This window comes from Photinus pyralis, unplaced genomic scaffold (assembly GCF_008802855.1).
Source record: "Photinus pyralis isolate 1611_PpyrPB1 unplaced genomic scaffold, Ppyr1.3 Ppyr1.4_LG3b, whole genome shotgun sequence".
Classification (NCBI taxonomy): domain Eukaryota; kingdom Metazoa; phylum Arthropoda; class Insecta; order Coleoptera; family Lampyridae; genus Photinus; species Photinus pyralis.
Window position 1 is genome coordinate 11,093,238 of NW_022170510.1, and position 22,376 is coordinate 11,115,613.

At 35.2% G+C, this 22,376-nt stretch overlaps 1 protein-coding gene across 2 annotated transcripts; it reads right to left on the bottom strand.

Annotated features, from left to right (window-relative positions):
* Positions 1-16,670: 16,670 nt before the first annotated feature.
* LOC116167223 (venom carboxylesterase-6-like) lies at positions 16,671-19,034 on the bottom strand. 2 transcript variants are annotated; one of them, XM_031482497.1, is made up of 9 exons: positions 18,881-19,034; positions 18,682-18,827; positions 18,529-18,631; positions 18,281-18,475; positions 17,687-18,229; positions 17,462-17,640; positions 17,269-17,413; positions 17,073-17,214; positions 16,671-17,024 (listed from the first exon to the last, which is right to left on the bottom strand). In XM_031482497.1, the coding sequence occupies exons 1-9, from the start codon at positions 18,915-18,917 to the stop codon at positions 16,841-16,843; spliced, it is 1,674 nt and encodes a 557-aa protein (XP_031338357.1). In that variant the 5' UTR covers positions 18,918-19,034; the 3' UTR covers positions 16,671-16,840. The 2 variants fall into 2 exon arrangements, 1 of the variants encoding a protein (XP_031338357.1); XR_004144484.1 differs by having other exon boundaries at positions 16,991-17,024; positions 17,265-17,413.
* Between the last annotated feature and the right edge of the window lie 3,342 nt (positions 19,035-22,376).

Here is a 22,376-nt window from a genome sequence, read left to right on the forward strand (position 1 = left end):
TATCTCTGTTCCGTATATGAGCAACCGTCTCACCATTGCATCGAACAGGTATTTTCTGGTTCTAAAATCATTCTTGAACCCTCTCTCACGAATTCCCCACACCATCGACACCACCACCTTTGTCCTTAATTCTCTTATCTGCGCATGTGTCTCATTGTTTCTTTGCATTTGATATCGCAAATGTTTAATTGCGTCGTCCGCGTATTCCACGGACTTCGTCTCACTATTATCCATCCACCTTGGCCTTGTCTTACTGATTTTTCCATGTCTCTTAAGTAGAGATTAAATAAGGTTGGTCTAAATGGGCTACCTTGTCTTTGTCCTTTACCGGTCCAAAACACTGCTGTCCTCTTGTAGTAACTTGACATGTTTTTGTTTCCTTTAATTATATTTGTCTCCTACTTATATTCTATTTTTCCTCTTTTCTCTGTTTGTCATCTTTCAAAAATCCTTTCCTGTTTTTATTTCCCTGATTTACTCTTTGTATTCTTTTTGTTTCTCTATATTTTACATTTTTTTTGTACTTTTTCTGTTCTCTCAACACTTTCCTCTCTATTCCTCGTCTTCTTTCTGTCTCAATCGTTTCTCTATGTCTATTTCTCCTTTTGTACACTCTTTGTCTCACACCTCCTTTCTTTTTTCTCTCCCCTCCCCTTCAGTTGTTCTTTTCCACGTTATTCCCTTCTTAATGCTGCATTCACTCCTATTTCTTCTCCTTGTTCTTCTAGTGCTAGCCTCCCTCTATACATCCCCACCGCATTTGTGTCTCTTCATTTCTTGATCTTCTTAGATTCCCTTTTTGAGTCAATTCCATCGGTTGGTGATCCGATTCTATCCTTGTCCCTACCTTAAATTCGTCTATTTCTTTCAGTATTTTTAAATTTACTATTGTGTATTCAATTACCGACCTCCCTCTTCCTCTCATATGAATTTCTCATCCTTATCCCGGTCCTCAATTGCTTGAAGACGCCCATGACGATTCTACGCTACGTACATACAGAATGTTAATTAATAAAGTGCCGATAATACAGGGTGTAAATCCTCGGGTGATTTTATGGAGAACAGTTTACATCAACATATGCGCTAAACCTCTTAGTTTTTGAGCTACAGGGTGTTAAAATTTTAAGAAAAAAGTGAGTTTTTTATAATAATTTTTTATCACTCTTAGATATTTTGATCAAATTTTGTACACACGTTTTCATTATTAAGGAGCATTTTTTGACGCAAAAGATTTTTTAAATTTTCACCAGTGACGTCCGTGCGGGGTTTGAACTGACAATTTTATTTATTAAGTTTAGGACATATATGTCCTTAAAATCACCCGAGGTTTCTCACACCCTGTATTATCGGCACTCAATTAATTAACACCCTATACCTATGTAGAAAAGGCCCTAGAAGTAGATGCACCACATCAATTAAAAAAAAAGTATAAACATCCTTGGGTCTAAGGCGGGTTTTATACTGAGACGATGCCGGAAACTAGCGCTGATGAGTGGGTATCGCCCAAGGATTGTGTACCTTTTTGGGCAAAAACTTGTATGGGTGTTGCCTTGGACAGAGCAAATGAATTTGGTCCTTTTTCAACAATGGGTGAAAAACAAATAAGATTTCCAGAACACTTATGTCGAACGGAAAAGTAAGACTATACGCTTTGGGTTGTGATAAAAGATATACAATTAGCTGTCGATCATGTAGAAAGCTTTAAGAAGTACCAACTTGACGACAAGTAAAAGCAAAGCACCCCCTCCCTGCAAGAGAAAAGTTTTAAACGTCTTGTTTTTAAACGCAAACATCGGTTTAAAACCTAATTAAAGATGAGACGCGCAATATACATAGCTGATGCATGTGTATTTGGAATACTTTGACGTAAATTAAATTCTCTTCCGCAAAAGCAAATTGCCTAAAGTTTTACATACTTTAAGCGAGTAGTTGCTCTCGCGCATTTAAAACTTTTTGCTGCAATTAGTTGGCATTACCACAAACCTTTGTTGCGAAAAACACGTCATAGAGAGCGCTTTATAAGGAAACCTCGTTGCCTTTGAATGTACGAAGGAATCTTTTTAGAAGTCTGAATTAGTGGCCCATTAATTTTCCACTTAAATAAAGCGCAAGTTTCGCGATAATTTTTTATCCGAAAGCATAAACCAAGTCCACTTAAACGGTTTAGTACGACGTCTCTGCTCTTATCACCAAATTATAGGGACTCGCAAAACTCTTGAAGTAAACCGTATAAAATACATTTGGTGATTGGACGTGCACATGTGAAACTCATCTCGGTGTTGCGTTAACATTTTGTTTTATACGCATTGCAGCACCACCCCGTTGACTTTACGACATGCTGCTACTTCGTTCTGAATTACACCCCTCTAGAGAGAAGGGCTACAGCAGTAAGAAATTTTACGATACTTTGTATACTCGAATAATTCACAATTAAAATCGAGCAATCCTGGTAGAAAACCTTTTTTTCGGCGCTCATATTATAAATATTACAAGAAGCTTCCCAACAGAAATTTAATTTCTTTGGAGAGAAGTAAAAAAAGTACTATACAAATATTAAAACCTCATATTTTTAGTAAAGGAAGCGGTTCAAAGGAAAGAATCAAATATCTTTCCTCCCTTACGGCCGGCGTTATTCGTTATCACTGGTGATTTTGGGTTTGAATGGTCATGCTGGTCACGTGCGAATAAACAAGCTTTTGTTTACGTTCTCTACCGCTTGATGCCACACAGAGCCAAACGGCATCAAGGGATTGCGTTATCGTCCCGAAATTGTATTTAAAATTCGGCTCGCTTTTTGAGCACGAAAAAGGTACTTTGACACGAAATCCTACCGCGACTTCAGAATATAATACCTCATTATCTAATTTTATTGTAACCATCTGAGGTTATTTCAATCCATATTTCAGCTCTACAGAAACGGCTTTGTGCCCGACGCTTTTCAAAGTCCAACAATAGCGATAAAGGGCGCTGTTCAACGCAATACAATCCAAGTTTTTTACACGACCCGTCCGCGATTCGTAAAAACTGTCACCAATTATAGACAGCCGGTTTAATTCTACTAATTTTCTCATTTGTCTTCGGCCATTTATTATTAATTACACTCCATTTCCACACAATAAAAGAAAATCAACGCTTGATAAATAGAAGTGACAATTCAGTCTAAAGGAGAAGAGGTTTCTTTTTTCGACACGCACCCTTTGTGAAGTGTGTGATCGATTCTGAAGACTCGAAGGTGTGATGCAGTCTTTGTAGCAGTGTTGTGATAAGAAAAAGAGTTAGATCATTGTTGAAATGATGTTACTGTCACTTTCGTACAAAATTTTACTTTTAGCTTCATTTATTTTATTTACCATTGAACCATAAAGTCGGTCACTTGCTAGTTCTCTCGTAGAAATTAAAATAAAATGATTAACTCCCAGTAATTACGTGGTGCTATTTCTCAATTTAATTGGGAAATGTATGAAAAACGCAGATATTTTCACAATTAACTTCTTTATAATAATTGCTTAAAATTGTAACGAGAGCTCTTTATTTGAATTTGAATGTTCAATTTTTTGCAGAAATAAGTAAAGTAGAAGTAACGTTGGTTACAGAATAGGTAACAAGTGATATTTTACAAATAGTGTCAGACGCAATAAAAACTAAACTGGTCTTTGTATTATCCTTAAGCAAATACGTTTCATTTCACCAACCCGATGACCGACATTAGACGTTTTTATTTTTACCGAAGTTATTTAAAATGATATTTCAAAATAAATGATTCTTGTTTTATATTTTAAGTCTGATGTTTCGTCTCTCGTTCATCAGCTTTGTTTTTTCTTATGGAAGTCATTTGATAGGGCATTTTTTCCTGATTTCAAAAATGTAAATATCACTTGATAAGAAATGGCACTATTAATTCACAAAAAAGCAACAAACTACGAAGATACACTACCCAATCCAAAATATGCCAGGCAAAAAGAAGATATTTTAACAATATTAAAAAAATTGTTATGTTGACATTTTCGAAATCAGAAAAAAACACAAAAAGTAAAAATTACTTCTATAAGAAAAAACAAAGTTGATGATGGCATAGTTAAATAAGGTTTAGAGATACCGCGCTGTGTAAATGTTTGTCGGCTAGGGACTATCCTTGAATATAGATGGCCATTGAAAGAATCAAGTGTCTCCCTCTTAATTCCAGAGTAGTGTATTATTTTCCGTCTAGGATTCAAACCTTCGCAATTAAAAGCTCGCGAGTATCAAGCTTTTTATGATATAATTATGTAACTGTATACATGTCCTACGTCCCACGCAAAAGGGTTATATTATTGAATGATATGTTTAAATACCTACATAATGGGGGGCCATAAATATTTATTAATTGCAGACATAAAACCCAGATATTTGCAATATTCGGCAAAATTGCCTGAAATCTGTGTATATTGACGTTTTGCCTATAACCCACTGTACTCTCCTATATTTTGATTTGATTACCAGATAATTTAATTTGACCCCTGATTTGACCTCATCCGACAATCTATTTTAACCTTGCATGGTTGCACAAAAATTAAAACGCGATGTCTCTTTCGTATCGTCTTTCGTGATACTTGTTGGCATTTGTGGATATGGGTGTCTAAGAAACTATCGACCTATTATATTAATAGTTTCCGTTTTTCCCAAAATATTTGAAAAATGCATGGTTACGGGACTTGTTAGCTCCTTTGAGAAATTTGATCTGCTCTATCCATCGCATCATTGCTTTATAAAGGAAAATCTACGGTTAGCGGTCCATTTGATATGTCCAAGTCTGGGACCCAAGATTCAACCACCACCTACTAAACCGGAATAATACGGAATTATCTACTGGAAATGTCCATCACTGGATCACATTGTGATTTGTTCTCGATCGAGTGACGTAAAAATCCAATGTGGCGTCCATAAGAGATAAGAAAGTTGATGTGATTTAGTCCAAACCCACAAGTCATGAAAATTTTAAGTTAGCACCATTAGAAAGTAGAGAAAAAATTATTAAGGGTTTTGTTAATAGTTATTTGTTCGAATTTTTGAAAATAAATGAACGCCAGCGCATTTTTTAAACATTTTTCGGTTTTTGACCATAAGTTCGTTACCTATTTGTAAAGCTACAAGAAACTCCGAAAAGGAAAATTAATTCTGCAATTCTGTGCGACTTTGTATCACACCACAACACTATGCGAGGATTCTCCCAGGTGCATGGCGATCGAACTGTTCCTACGATCTTCCACAAGAATTGCGGACACCTACGTCGGGCAAAAAATTTAAAACTCAAGTCTGTGAATTTTTCACAATTTCACCAACAATACAACCCATACTATCACGTCAACGAAGACCTCCAACCAAGGCCTGCGCGATTGTGATTTATTGTAATATGTATATGATGTAAATGATTAGAAATTGGGGAAAAATAATTAAAACAGCTGAATTTTTCCGCAGGTGCAATCCCGGGGGTTGAAAGGGGTGGAAAGTGGTACTTGGCAATTTGTGGCAAAACTATTAATTTTAGACGAAAATGTTCAATGTAACAATTATAGAGAATAAAAAAATGAACAACTTTTCTATCTGCGCTATTTTCAAATAACTTCCAATTTTCCTAGAAAAACCGGAAAAACGGTTTTTTTTCGTTTTTTGTTCTTATTTTTGCGAAAAAAAGTCGTAAAGGTTTGAAATTTGGAGGAAACATAGCTTGTTTTATTACAAAAAAGGAGACAATTTTTTTGGGACCGTAAAGTTTAACCGTTTCCGAGATCTCACGATTTCTGAAAAAACCACATCTTTTTCAAGAGGATGAAAAATCTATTTTTTTTCATCGCACAGAGGTGCGGGGGGTAGTAAAATTTTAGAGAAGACTTATATTTTAATAAAGAAAAATAAAAAATATTATACCTATAGACAAAATTCTAGAAAAACTGGAAAAACAGATTTAAGATATACACGGTTTTTGACATGATTAATCAACGCTTTGGATGTTAATAAAGATTTTTTCGAAATCTATCTTCTTGCCTCTCTTTAAGGTTTGCTAAAATATTGTCTTTTGTTTCCTTATGCTCAACGTTTTAGAATTCAATGGTTTTAGTTAAAAAATCTTTATTATTTCTTTTTTTGCATTTTTACTGCAATAAAGGCAATTCGAAGTAAAATCGCTTCCTCAACAATTTGTTTTTGTCGAGGTTTTTGTTCACTTACTCTTCCTGGCATGTTTTTACAGCTGATGGGACTGTTGATAAACTTGCAAAATTCGCAATAAGAACGTTAATTTTACCGGCCAAAGCAATATGTAAATAATTTGAGATATAAAACCTGGCATAAATTTCATGAGGATTTTATTCATAATTCCTGTAAATTAACGATCAACAGGCCAAGGGCAATCGCATTAGGTGCAAAACAGGCAGGAAGAAGAGTTAGTGAATAAAAACAAATTGTTCAGGAAGGAAAAGAATTCGATTTTACTTCGAATTGCTTATATTGCGGTAAAAATGCAGAAAAACAAAATAATAAAGATGTTTTAATTAAGGCAGTTGGGCACATAGCTGAAACAAAAGAAAATATTTTTTTCACTACTAGCGTCTGATGACATGATTATTAACCTTTTTTCCACTTGTAAAGTAGGCTTTCTCGGCATTTGTTCAAAGTGGTTAATAATTTTTTATTATTAACTAGTAGTCAATAATGAGAACTGTCACGCTGTCGCTTTTAGAAAACACAACCCGAAATTTCGCTCAATGAACGTTTAGACAAGTTCTCTAAAACGAATAATTGCCACCATTCGCAATTTCCAGAGAAATTACATACCTAAAATTATCACATTTTGAAAATTAATAATAATTAATTAAATTAAGAAACAAACAATTCTGTCCAACCGTTAACTCTCTTATCAATATAATATGTTAATTTAGAGGATTTCAAGTGCTAGTAGTGAAAAAAATAGTATATATACCACGGTAGGGAAGTCTATTATTGCCTTCGCACCTTACACCCCTCGGCGCAAGCGCCTCGAGATGTAATCTTGGTGCTCAGGCAATAATACTATACTTCTCTACCTTGATATATAATGTACTATTAGCAACATTAAAGAGGAGAGAGAAGACAGATTTCAAAAACTCTTTATTAGCGCAGGTCGAATACGTTAATTAAGTTGCAATAAAAGCTAGGTATTTACTTTACTATGGCAAAAACCTTGTATATCTTAAAACTGTGTCCCCCAGTTTTTGCCGCTTTTCTTGAAATTTTTCTATTGGAAGTCCTTACGAAAATTTTGGTACCTGGAGCAACTGTGTACGATGAAAAAAATAGATTTTTCATCTCCTTGAAAAAGAGGTGGTAGCGTTCCCATTTGTATTCTGTGTCAAGACGAATCCAACGATATACCATACATACCCATACCAAAGAATACTTTAATTTGGTACTCTTTGCCCATACGTTCATCCTCAATGAATCGAGTAACTCTTATCAAATCGCAAGTTTTATTCCCTTTACAATTGAAAGTTTTTCTCTAAACTTTTTAACATTTTTTTAAGGTGTTCGGTATTCTTAACGCCAAAAGATGATACTGGATATAATCCATCTTAAGAATCTTTATGATAAGGTAATTTTTAGATAAACAGAATTAAATCAGCTGGTATCTCCTTGAGAATGAACTCACTCATACTATAAATATGTAGCGGTTTCGAATTACTACCTACACTGGAGTACAGTTGCAGGTGCAACTTTCATGAATGATGTAATTTCATTTAAAGCTCAGCTTTGAAATGTCTTAAGCTCTTCTTAAAGGCGGATCTTATAGACGGATATAACAGATTCGAATACAGCAACCAGCATTTGTCACTAGATAGCCAGTACTACATGGGCATAAATTCTTATAAACCAACATTCCCCTAAGACATTCCCTATCCCGTGGCATCTCTAATCATAATAATGTGTCATTTATTTTGAAATATCTTTTTTAATAGCTTCGTTAAAAAATAAAAACGATTTTTCAAAATTTATGTAGATCGACTATTCTAAATATTTTGATTATGTGTTTATCTAAAAACCTGTGAGATAAATTTTTTGCCGTTTTTCTAGATCCACTTTAGGGGTTTATTTGTTCCGGAACACCTCGGTTCTGTGTTGGAAATCAATAATTTTGTAAGACCGTAAGTTTGTCAGTCTTCGATGTAGTCCTTATGAAATTTGGTAGCAATTAGACCACAATCTGTTCAGATTATGTCATTTAGATGACTAATGCATTCCCTTGAGTAATATCTTTGAGCTTTCTAATTGCCGAGAGAGATTGTTAGTTCCATGGCGCATTTATTGTAAAATATTTGTGTGTATTGTAAACAAAGACCTTAACTCCAAAATGTTAATTAAGGAGTAAAGTAAACCTGAGAACGTTTTTAATTTACCTGGTCTCTATTTATTTATTTCAAGAAAAAAAATTTAGGAGTCGGTAGGGGGTAGTAAAAGTGAAGTTCTCGTGATTGTTTATTAACTATGAAGGGGCAACCAAACCAAAATTAAAGCTTCAAGTAAAAAAGGGAGAGGAGCCGTTTCACCACTAAGTTTCTTACATTAATTACCGTAATTTCATTTCGTGCTAGCCGGAAATTATTTTAGTTTTTCATTGAGAAAATTCTGATACTAAAGGGGAAGTTAAGGTAGGTAAAAACCAACTAAGGATTTCGCTGACCCCCATGAAAGAAGGAAGCCCATTTCAAAATAAATATACGAGTATTCTAAACTGGAACGGCTGAAAACAAACTTTACTTCATTCAATGATTACAATTTTAAATAGAAAATTAGCGCATGGTTCATGTCGGCAGCACGTAATAGTTATTTACCTAACAAGTTCGGTAAGTTAATTTTCCCGCATGAGCACTTTGTTTGCAGCACGACCGTAGGGAGTGCTGCATTTAGTGCGAATGCGGGAAAATTCTTTCCGAAAGAGTTAGGTACAATATTTTTTTGTAACGAATTGCGTAAAAAAGGTCAAAATTAATAAAGTTTTGTAAATTAGCTTTTTTTTTAATCATGAGTTGGTAACACAATCATATGTTTGGTTGGTATCATAATTTTGTAACTACCCACTTTTAATAATGCACTGGTCACATTTAAAACTTCCACATCTTTGGTTAATACATATTTTGCCTTTGCAATGAGTGCTACTACTGGTCACGGCATTGCATCATTTGCACTGAATATCTTGAGTTGCGTAAATACACTCGTTACATTAAAAATCCTTGGAAGCTTTGTGTGTGTTAATATGTGCTTTCTTAACTGCATATGCGAATAGTTGCAGAATATCACTAGACGTTTTAACAGTAAATTTGACTTCAATAAGTACTTACCAACCGAAGAACAGCAGCAGTTAACCCATGACGTTCGTTGACTTCAATCCCAGCGCGAAACCCTAGCGGAAACTAAAAAACACCGCGATGCGGGAAAGTCGTTTTCCCGTGCATCGAGGATGCTTGGAAACATTATCTTTCCATTCAATGAGTACAAAAATATAATTACGATCCGAATGGAATTACACACTTGAAATAATAGCTGAAAAATCGGAATCGTACCGTAAAACAAAATGAAAACGATACGTCAGGTTTAACTGCACCTTTCTGGTTAAAATTTAACTTAAATTGCGGGGTGGAGATATAAATCACCAACTCATTTGAACAGGTTTCGATTTATATTTGACACTACAATTCATTTAGCAAAAAGTTGGGAAATTTTATATGTGTTAGAAACGCCTACCGTTCATACGATTTTCTTTACGGCCTTGTTTCTAATGCGATGGAAAAAGTTTAAAATATGCAGATATGTTCGATTTATAGGAGACAGTATGTGCCAAATCTAAAACAGAAGAAATAATAAAAGCTCTAAATAGTGGCGGAAATTGAACTGTCGGAAAAGTAATTTTCCCCGGCTTTTTATGAATTAATAGAGGCGCACTTAAATTCGGATTTTTCATTTTTCACCTACATATAGCGACACGAGCATAATTAAAATGAAGTTTAGTTTACAAAATTCATTTCCGCTTTTGGATCGTGTATAATTTAGCGAAATTGAAATGAGCGAGTCGGAACAGCGCAAGCAAATCAATCGAAATTTTACTGTATACGAGAATAAAATCCTTTGACATTAATTGACCCGATCCAGTCACGGGCTAACGAAGTGTTTGAACTAAAATGCCAATTGTGATTGTTCATCAGATAATGCTTTTCAAGTTTAAATAATAAAAAATATTTCATACACAAAGTGTCAAGCTCTGGTTGGATAGTTAACACTCTCTATTTGAACAAAGGGACAACTTGTAGGTATTGTAATTTTGATTAAAAAAACAAAACTTAAATCTTAAAAACACGCCTATTTAGATAGATAGGGGGCCGTTTAATCAAAAGTTTACCTTAATTTTGGCATTCACGATCAGAACCCCGAGCTACCGAACTTTTAAAATTATAATATAACACCCCCCTCAGACGCGAATTTTGGAGTTCAACAACCGCCATGGTATGATTTTGATTGTGATGAATTTTCCTCTCTGGACAGCTTTGCGAAAGATGTCGAATTTTAAACAAAAATAGCAAGCAAAATGTCCAAGATAGTGCGAATAATAACTAATAATTCATTTTATTCGTGTAGATTAATTTAATGATGAGATGCAATAATTAAATGAGCTTGTTATTGCTGGGAATTGTAAAAATGCTTGCAGCATTTTTTTGGGTAAGTGTTCCGAACTTCAGTAATTATATCAATTGAATTATTTAAGTTGTTTATAACATTTTGCAAGGCCTGCGGTGAACAGAATATCAATATTAGATAGATTAGTTTATTAATCTAGATTTTGTAGGAAAGAGCACGTAGAGTGAACGGGTTGGCGAGTAACGGGAGTTTAGTAGAATACCTAACAGTAGGTTTGAATACAAATTGCAATTTCGAATTTGAAGGACCGGTCTTACTATGCGTAAAATTAATCTATATGTGAGAATACACGGAGTTGGCTGAAACTTCTACTAAAATTTACCAGTTATTTGTCGTTAATCTCTTCGGCATGAATGCATCATTGCTTGAAATTTGTACTTAGTTGCAGCTGCATTCATTTGCAGATGTTTCATGCCCTCAATTTCGTTCAAACAAAATTGGCAGAAGAGGCCAGCACGCAGTAAGAAAAATCAGATCTCTATAAAATTTGAAAAAGTATCCCTGAAAAATTTAGACGATCTATAAAGTAAAATCTAATTTCATAAGTGGTTTTCGAACCACGCTTTCTCCTCCAATTCCAATTTGAGATACCTACCTATAAGTTTTTAAAAGGGAAAATTTAATTACCTGGTGAAATCCATTTTCCACCTCGGAAATGTTGTAAGCAGTTATGGCAATTCATATAATATGGGCGAGAGCAAATTAATGACTATAAAAAGACTCCTATAATAATATAATTTCAATAACGTGAGCGTATCAATTTAAAAGTGTTAGGGAAAGTGGTATATTCTGTTACAGGAGCCGCAGAAATTTTAATGGTTGTACAGCTACGCCTCACTGATTGCCCTAATTTTTGACAAATTGCCGAAAGTAAAAAAAGAAAAGTAAACATAGTTTCCTCTGATGAAGCTCATAACACACTTTATGGAATAAACGTACGAATTTCGTAGACAAAATGTCTGCAAAATTGGTTATAGATGGTGAAGAAATCATCATTATCTCGCTACGTGCTTTATACTTCTCATTCCTCATTCCATTCTCCATGCTCCATCCCATCGGAATGTGAGATTTCCAAGAGGCTAAACTGTTGTCCTAAGTATTAACATTCTGGAGTGTACTCCAGCGCCCAATCTTAGCCTCCGAAGACTGTCTTGATACTCAGAGTTCGCTGACCAAGCTCAGATGCCTCAAATGAGTCTGAAAAAGCGGCAATTACTAGACATTATGAAATAAATAACTATTATTGATGTTGTGTTAGTTTTCGCAGGAGGCTGGTAAAATGATAGGTGGCAGGGAAAGTAGTCAGGAAGAGTGTTATTGCCACTGTCATGGAAACGAAAATTTCCTGGCATAAAGTAGGCATGAAAATATTTTGTTTTCAAAGCTTATATGCCTGTAGAATCCATAATTTCAAACAGTTCCAAGATTGGGCTACTAGTTCAAAAGTTACAGCCCTTTGAATTTTCTTTCGAAATTGGTTTCTAGTCCATAACTTGATTGAGAAGTCCGATCGAAAAAGTACGAATTGTTTTGGATTCTACGCACCAAAATTAATATGAAAAAGTGTTTTCCCGAGAAATTTTGCTGCAGTCGATTTTTGGAAAAAAAGGAAGGTTGTACACTGCCTTATTTTTTGAGACCGCAAAAAAAATTGTCTCAGAACGACCGGAAAAAAACATTTCCTTATAGAATGTGGCCTGCAGAATCCATAATTTCAAACAGTTTGAAGATTGGACTACTAGTTCAAAAGTTACAGCCCTTTGAATTTTCTTTCGAAATTGGTTTCTATTTCTAGTATTCTAGTCTATAACTTTTGATTGAGAAGTTTAATCGAAAAAGTACGAATTGTTTTGGATTCTACGCACCAAAATTAATAACAACAAGTGTTTTCCCGAGAAATTTTGGTGTAGTCGATTTTTGGTAAAAAATGAAGGTTATACACTGCTTTTTTTCTAAACCCCGAAAAAAAATTGTCTCAGATCGACCCGGAAAAAAATTTTTCTTGTAGAATGTGGCCTGTAGAATCCATAATTTCAAACAGTTCCGAGATTGGGCTACTAGTTCAAAAGTTACAGTCCTTTGAATTGTCTTTCGAAATTAGTTTCTAGTCCATAACTTGATTGAGAAGTCCGATCGAAAAAGTACGAATTGTTTTAGATTCTACGCACCAAAATTAATAAGAAAAAGTGTTTTCCCGAGAAATTTTGGTGCAGTCGATTTTTGGTAAAAAAGGAAGGTTAAATAAACACTGCCTTTTTTTGAGGCCCTCAAAAAAAATTGTCTCAGATCGACCCGGAAAAAATTTTTTCTTATAGAATGTGGCCTGTAGAATCCATAATTTCAAACAGTTCCAAGATCGGGCTACTAGTTCAAAAGTTACAGCCCTTTGAATTTTCTTTCAAAATTGGTTTCCAGTCTATAACTTTTGATTGAGAAGTCCGATCGAAAAAGTACGAATTGTTTTGAATTCTACGCTTCAAAAAAACACAATATAAACATAATCTTCAAAGCTGACAACCATGTTAAATCCTTTCTGTCCCACATAAAAGATCCCATCCCCCTCACCGAAAAACGTGGCATTTACAAACTTATTTGTCCGTCCTGTCAATCCTTCTATATGTATATAGGCCGAACTGGGAGAAAATTCTCCACCAGATTCCATGAACACCTATCCTGCATCAAAACCAACAATATACTTCCTCTTCAACCAAAACTTCTTTTGCTTCCCACATATTGGACACCGGTCATTCCTTTAACCCTAAATCAGATTTTGAAATTTTACATGTTTGTGACAAAAGTCAAAAACTTAATTTTCTTGAAAAACGGGAAATTGTTACCCAATCAATATTAAACCCGGGAAAAACACTTAACGAAATTCTAGGCTTCAATGAAAACTTATTTTTGCAATAATTTCTCATCCTGTATAAAATTTTTGTTTTGGATTCTACGCCCCAAAATTAATAAGAAAAAGTGTTTTCCCGAGAAATTTTGGTGCAGTCGGTTTTTGGTAAAAAAGGAAGGTTAGGTATGTACTGCTTTTTTTTGAGCCCCGAAAAAAAAATTGTTTTAGATCGACCCGGAAAAAAAATTTTCTTATAGAATGTGTAGTCCAGTAACTATATACATCAGACCATGCGTCAAATCCGGTAGTTCTGATTTTTTGTGGGATTGCTTATGTTGTTAACCCAATGTATAATTCAAGTTTTCGACCTCGAGCGGCGAACGCAACATAGTCAAATATACTAAAAACCAAGGAATTTTCGTTTTCTTTTCAGATTTTGACGATTTTAACCCTGAAGGACCAGTTTGTCGAAAATAACTAATGAATACGCTTTGAAAGTAGATGTATATGTATATTGAAAGACAAGTGTTACAATGTGACCTATTGTAATATCTTGTGGCACGAGTGGCGACGCGTTAACAACATAAGCAATCCCACAAAAAATCAGAACTACCGGATTTGACGCTTGGTACCCCCCACTTTAGGATGCATACTGCCAACCAGTCATGAAATGATTAATTTTTGGACATCACCAATGCAATAGGATTAAAACTTAAAATTATCATGTCACAAGCTCCCACAGGAATATTTTGACAGCGACGTTAAAATTATTTGAACTTTCCGGAAACTACGCCGTTGGTTTACACTAATCATAATGCACGTTTCCGTTAATAACTAAACTCCATTAGAGGGGCGACATGTAATTGTTAAATTCGGAGCCTTAAAATTACATAATCTAGAATAAATTTAAACTTTAACCGAAACCTCACCTAACCCTCTTAAAAATGTCTCGAACAATTTTAAACGGTATCATGGGAATGAGCAACTAATCTTTCGCGTTACAGCTTTAAATTTTCTCGACATACTCCTTATGAATCTATGAAGGTAGAGAGTTTTAGATAATATACCTTTTGAAATGAATAGAAATGTCTAGAGACTTACGAGAAAAAATCCGCTTTATACTGCCAGTGCGATAATTAGCTAGTTAATGGAACTGAGATGGATTTTTATGGTGCAGGGTGAAAATTTATGAGAAAATTAAGAAACGCCATTTCTGCATGAAAGCCTTTGGATGAATATACAGCTTGTAAGCATAGTGATGTAGAAGTTATTTCGGTCTAAACATCGAAAATAATGACGACACATCCTGTATATGACAATATTTAAGTCTAATCTGAGGGATTATTTATGAATAGTCACAAAGTTGGTTTATTGTATTTGAATGTTAGTGTCGTTTTTCCTGTTGGAATTGTTTGTAATTGCGCAATTCTTCTTCAAACTTGATCAAGTTTGTACTTTGTGAAATTTAGGTATAATGTTTTAAGTAAAACGAATTATTTGCGGGTTAAAATGTAGGGACATCTGGTCGTTTGTAAAGTTCATTTCCTAAAAATCATATACAAGATGAGTTAAACCGTAAGAGATATATTATTCTTATAATTAATAATTGGTTGGAAAACGCACTGTAAATTATTGATATTGCTGTACTATTATAACGAACGTTTTAGCAACTGAAAAAGTAAAATGAATTCAAATCTGTAATTCAAAAAACAAAACAACATTTTTTAGGTAATAACAAGAATGTAACTTTAACTTTTTATATGGGTCACCCTGTACATTATGTCCCGCAGGACATGAAAATAATTCAAAGTTCTTGGTTATTTGAAGTGTTTTTGGTATGGTGCATTAAGAAGTTTTGTACGTAATTGCCATATAATGCAACAATATACAGGGTGTTCCATATAAAAAAGTCACATTTATGTAATTATCTGAAGACTGCATGTTAATTTGGTTTTTTAAATTAAGATTTAGATTCAGTAATAAAAAATACACAATTTTGGTGATCTAACCGTCCTTCTAACTCCGCTACTAGGAAAGTTAGCAATAGGGCCGACTTAATATGAAACAGACTGTATATACTTCTTAAAATTGTCAAATATACCACGGAATTCTTCCCTTTTTAAGGTAATTTTTCATTGACTTCGTACTAGATATGCCCATTGAATTAAGCACACTACATTGGGAGTATTCTGATATCAGTTTTGAAATGCCTCCCTTCCAATTGATGCTTTAACGGTGAATTCGCATTCCGCACCACTGCTTTCCAAATAGTCGACTCCATTTTCTATTGCCTTATTTATGACTAGTAACTTTACGGATTTGAATTAAAGGGCTACACATACGGTCACCGACTAAAGTAATGATAATCGGAAACTTGCAGTTCTTATTTTAGTGATTCAGTTTTTTTACACCCTGACAAAAAAGACCCACGTAAACGCAGTAAAAAAATTCCACCCTATTGTCGTTAATAACAAGTTTCGTTGACAAATTTTATTAAGGAATTGACTAAGTTGACAGAGATCGAAGAAGATTTGCTGAAAGTTTGAATTCGACGAGAGCTATTAGAAAAAAAATTCATTTTGAAGAAGAAACAAAGTCAAATGCCAGTTTGTTGCTGTGGTCCTCGTATTATTTGGAATTTAGCGTATTTTCGTTTATATGTAGTTTTCAAGTACTTGGTGGTCCAAATGGTTAGAATTGTACTGTTCCACTTATTTTTATTTATTTGCCGTCCGCCCGTCCGTCTGTCACACGTACCTACTCCTTCTACATCGCTGAACCGATTTGGGCGATATGGGGCTCATTTGAAAGGGCTTGGTCCAATGATTCCGCGCATACAGATGCTTTTGGTTTTGGGCATGTGCAGTGTCAAAAATTTGGATTAACCCATATGCAATGCTAACTTTTTTATTTATGAAGATATTTAATTGGAACTGTATATGTATATAATGTTTCAATTGGTAATTTCATTCTACTTTCTTGGATTTTAACAAATTGATTCTTTACAGATTGTAGGTGATTATGTTACAGTTCCACTTCAAATATTCGAAAAAAGCTCACTTGACAAATTCTACTTCTGTGTGACGGGGTGAATTTGTAGAATTAGTTGTCTTTCTTTTAACCAAATACCTAGTGACCATAGTTTATTAATAAACAAACATAAAACTAGAACTAGGTTTTAACAAGAAAAGCTGCACTGTTTTAATACCGTCACGTTTATGAAAAATTTCAATAAGTTTATTAATGAATAACTTATTTATGTGTATGCGACCTAAGAAATTAACAAGTGTAAGCAAAAACCTATAAAGTTGATAGTTTTTCTGAAAATCGTTTGTTTTCCCGTAAATTCAAACTCTCCCAAAATCCCTTTGGGCTTAATTCGGGTATTTCTGACATACTAATATTGTCAATATCGTTAATAAGTAAATATTGATAACTCTTAGAGGTTAACGGCTTCCACTCTACTCCCCTGCATTGTGGTTTGCTGAAAGGATCTACTTAGTGATTGGAATTATACTAGTTGTGGACTCACCCGTTGCTTGCAAATGATGTAAAAAAGTCAAATAACGTATCCTTCATTAAAACGTCGTTTTTGGAAAATTGTATGTGTGGAAACATTGATTGAATTGCCTCTATACCATGTAAAATCAAATTTTCTTCACCATGAGTGGTCCCTACGAATGTCTTCATTATTATTTAATAGTTTCTGAATCTAATGATGCACCTGCCTTCCAAGACTATCCCAAAAAAAGTGCCGAGAGTCACACTGGCATTGTAACCGTAAATTCCTGCATAAACCGATGAATTTGTAACATTCGCCTGCATTTGAACTGCAGTTTCAAAGCCGACATTACTTAATCTATCACCAAAGGCCTAAAAATTATCTGGCGTGGACAATTTCGCTGTAGAATTGGTAGCTACCTTATGAAATAAACCGCTGTTATGTTTAGGCGTTTGTTCATTTTGGAGATAAAACGATTTAATCCCTTCAGACACGTCATGCTTTTTCGTTTCCAAGACCACGTGTTCATAATCAAATAAATGTTCAGCCCATGCATCCCAGTGTGTTTCCACTTCATTAGTTACATTTATGTTTAGAACTAGAAATGATCATTTTTAATATGATACTAATACGCTGAACATTACTAATAGATCCTAAATTTCCTTCGTCCTTTGTAACCCAAGTTAACCAAGGGACATCGTTCACCTCGCCCTCTTCCAACTGCATGTACGGGTGTTTTGTTAGAAAAGAGGACTCCGACTCTACTTCTACAACGGGTCCAAAGGGCGCAAATGGGAATCGTGCAACGTGGAAAAACCATTTTGTTTGATCCACGAGTTTGTCTGCGGGTATGTCTTTGAGGCATTTAATGAAAGTTTGTGTATTCGAATCTTCGCAGTTCAAAATCTTTGCCAGCTTTCTAGCTTTCTGCGCGGCACCGTCCTGAATGGCCCATGACATCAGAGCAGTTCCACTTTGAGATATACCTCTATGGAACAAACCTTTAGATTTCGGGGAGAAATAATGCAAGTGGACCGAAGCTCCACCAGATGACGCCCCCATGAGCGTTACTGATTTTGGATTACCACCAAATTGCTTTATATGCGTTTGTATCCATTTAAGCGCGTGTTGCTGGTCCTTCAATCCGATATTTCCAGGTAGAACATTATCTTCGGTGCTTAAAAACCCTGAAGTAGGTTATAGTATACTGCTGAACAGGGGTCAGATTTGAAACCTACCCAGAATACCTAGGCGATAATTTATATTCACATAAATTATTTCGCGGTCCATTATCGGACGGGGACCTGCGTATGTAATACCGGACCCAAACATAAACGATCCTCCATGAATATTAACTATTACGTCGTAATTGTCATCAGTCGAAATTTGTGTTTTTGGTACGTAGACATTTAAGTACAGACAATCCTCAGTGCCTGTAGCCAACTAATATAAAAAAATCTCAAACAAATATTGAACCCATATATACCTATGGTGCTCTCGAAGGCCAAAATTACACTTCCAAATTGCGTGCACATGTACTGTTTATTTGCGTTTAATACACCATTCCAAGGCGACGCATCTTGAGGCGGCTGTTTTTCAAAGAGAAATTTTATATTTTATGGATGCACCAAAAACGTACCTCAAATCGTAAATCGCCGACTGGGGGTTTTGCATACGGAATTCCCTCAAATGCCGAAAATTTACGACCATGAAATGATGACTTATAGAATCCTCTTATTGGTCCTAAGGAGGTCTGGACAAGTGGCCCATCTTCCGCTACAACTCCTTGCGGAAATAGACGCAATGTGTATTAATTGTAAGAATTTGTAACTACCTACCCCTTGCGTACAGAACCACTAGCAAGAAATGGAACATGTTGAGAAAGCGCGGCTAGTCCGAGGAACGTATTTGAATCAATAATAAATCACATAGATTATAATGGATGTTGTACCCAATTAGTACAGAGAGACACTGATATTCGTCTCTAAGCGTTTCTTTATTTATAGAATTTGAATAATATCCTTATAAATGTTATTGAATTACGCATTGCACAACTAAATATTTTTTCCCATTCGGGTCAAAGGAAACGATACTCAACGTAGTGAGGTCGCTTTCTTAGATTATATTTACCAGCCAGATAGAAGCACCAAATTTTGTATGAAGCTTCCCGAGACCCATAACAAACAATTTCCGAAGGGTTACCACTTCGAAGGGTCGCCCCTAAAAATTGACATTTTGCCATTTTTCTCAGAAACTTGAATTTTTACAATTTTATCCTCACTACAATTTTATGGGTCATGAAAAGACCCTTAAAAGTGGTACCATACATGTATACCTTCCGTTTCCGGTTGCTGGCGTTTCTAAAGTTTCTAAAAAATGAGCGGAAAAGAAGGAGGTGCATTTTGGAAACGACAAAAATTAAATGAAGTATTAGAAGAAGATTTAGCTATGACTTAGCCCCCGGCGGTCCATGAACTAAATTCGGCACTGCACGGAACCGTGACACTTTCTCGCAAAGCGGCAGTTGACGAATTCTCTGCAGACCTTTGTAACTCTCGGTATTGTGATCCACGCTAGGTCCCACTTCTTGTTGTCCATTTTCGAACCTAAGAGCTCCTGATCGCTTATAATCCAAATCTTGAGAAGTGAGATTAATAAGTGGTAATTTACATTTTATTTTCACCTGGGTAGTGGGTAGTTTCTCCTGGGGTGAGTTTTTGCTACAGAATATTTCTATCTTGGCGGGTCCATGAAGACCAAATTTCGAGGCTAGGTGGATTGGTTTGTGCCCTAAAAAGTTTGCCAGCAAAACGTACCATTTGGAAATTATTTTGATTTTTAGATGTGCAGTTAATAGGCCAGTCATTGAGGATTTTTACCTGCAAATAACTCAGGCATTTTTAAAATTTTGTAAGTTTGGATGCGTAGAAATAAAATTCATAAAATGCACTATTCGAAACATGTCGCCGGTGTCGCCATCTGATCAAGATATCCACCAAACACGGTTTTTCACAGATATCTCCAAAACTGTGGATTTTTCGAAAATAGTTATTTACATAAAAGTCAGGAAAATAACACATTACTGGGGAGGAAATATTGAAGTGCGAGGCCCTATGGGGCCGAGTACTTTAATTTTAGAGTCAAGTAATGTCATTTTACTGACGAGTTTTGTATTAAATTTTACGCGAGATCGGTTTTTAATATAACATTTCAATTAGTATATAAAAATTTTAATTAATGCCAATCTGTCAGTGATGACAGGAGTCATTATAGACTAAGTGGATTGATAAAGACACTAAACCTTCCCCATACTTCTTTTAATTATTTCAGGTATTAGATTAAAGGCATTAGGTGACAGCGACTGTAGTTTCGACCCGAAGGTCATTATCAAGCTGAAATATTATAATTTGAAACAATGACTAACCTTAGGTGACCTACCTTAAGTTTAAGAGAACATATAAAGGTGGTTGAAAATTACATTTTAAAAATGGTACATTTGGTTATAATATGCTGTAAAACATGTGTTAAAAACGAGTCTAGAATATAGTTATACTTACGGGAAAAAATTACTAATTAGAACATGGGAACAATAACAATATTAACAATTTAAAAAACTTTTTGTCCTCACATATTATAAAACAATTGTTTAAATTAAAGAAATTAGAGGAGACGAGATGGACACAGCCATCTTGACAAGCAAAGTGAAATGTGCTATCTAAATACGACAGGTTAAGTAACTGAAGGGAAGGGGCAAAAGCGGGAAACTTGAAAAATTTGACAATTAAAAAGGAAAAAAGGGCCGGATTGGTTATGGGACGAAAAAAGAAGAAAGGTGAAAAGAATGTAACTTAGCTTACATTAGGCTATTGTTTTTAGAAAATATTTAAATTTAATGGGCCAAAATACCCTGTCTCTACTGAAGGTAGTCGTCGGGACTCGCGGACTGAATAGAAGCCCAAAAGTAACAACCCTGATCTGCTGAAGGCAGAAAAAGGGCAACGTAAACTTAAACTAAAAACGAAGGGCTGACAAGCGTATCGGGGTCGGAAACTACTTGGTAAGAAAAAGCAAATTTTTATTTAAGTGAAGGATTTCATTAAGGGAGTGTTGAGGATTCGTCCTATAGTGGAGGTAAATCTCTTTCATTTCAAAAAAGCCCAATTTGAGACTTTTGTTACAAACATGCAAAATTTGAAGTCCTCTTTAGAAAACGAGTGGCCTGAACTAAGGATGTGGTGAGCGAAGGAAGAACTGGGATGAGGTTGAACAGAGCTTATGTTGTTATTCTTAATGGCAGTGATGTGTTCAGAGAACCGAATTTTAAAAGAACGACCAGTTTGTCCAATGTAACAAGCTGGGCAATCTGAACAAACCAGTTTATAAACTCCAGACTTGGATAAAGGAGGTATTAGGTCTTTGGTTTTGACTAAGATAGAACTTAAGTTGTTCTTGACAGAGAAGGAAATGGAAACTTTGAGGGGACGGAAGAGACGGGCTATTATTTCTGATATGGGACCAATGAAGGGATTTGTTTTCAAAAAGGAATTTTCTGACTTTTTTCTGGAAAACCTCGTTATTGACTTCGTTTTTGAAAACAAATCCCTTCTTTTAGATCAGTTCCACATTTCTCATCTCCGTCTTACAAATATGAACCCTTCCTTTCCTAGATTATACGCTCTCCCTAAAATACACAAACCAGGCTACCCTATGAGACCCATTGTATCATTTACCAACACCCCAGTTTCCAAGATCACCAGCTGGCTTAACACGATTCTTAGAAATAACTTTGAAGTCCATTTTCCCAACTCAGTCAAGAATTCCCTCACCCTCGTTAATGAGCTTAAGAATTTTCCGATCACCGAGTCCGACATCCTTGTTTCGTTCGACATTGTCAACCTCTTCCCTAGCATCCCTTTTAACGATTGTTTAAAGATTATTGACGAACTTCTCTCCCTCCCTCAACTCCCAGACCTTACCTGCACTTTCCTCTCTAGATCCCTCCAATTGTGTTCAGAACAAAACTATTTCTCGTTTAACAATTAACAATATCATCAAACCACTGGTTTACCTATGGGTAGCAACTTATCCCCTTTGTTAGCTGAAATTTTTCTGAACCACTTGGAATCCACACTATTCCAATTTAGTGAAATTAAAACCCATTTCCGTTTCTACAAAAGATATATTGATGACATTCTTGTGGTCTTTGGGGGTGACAGGTCTGAGCTTAATCAGTGCTTTGAAATTTTAAATTCTCTTCACCCCAATATCAAATTTACTCTAGAAATTGAGTCTAATAAGTCTATTAATTTCTTGGACCTGTCATTGAGTAGAGGC

What these genes read in the sequence shown, in the direction of transcription:
- LOC116167223 (XM_031482497.1), bottom strand. Translation starts at nt 18,917, where the DNA reads ATGTTCCATTTCTTGCTAGTGGTTCTGTACGCAAGGG. An exon ending in GGCCTTCGAGAGCACCATAG is followed by an intron (nt 18,476 to 18,528) that starts GTATATATGGGT and finishes AGTTGGCTACAG; the next exon opens with GCACTGAGGATTGTCTGTAC. An exon ending in TTTTGGGATAGTCTTGGAAG is followed by an intron (nt 17,215 to 17,268) that starts GCAGGTGCATCA and finishes AGACATTCGTAG; the next exon opens with GGACCACTCATGGTGAAGAA.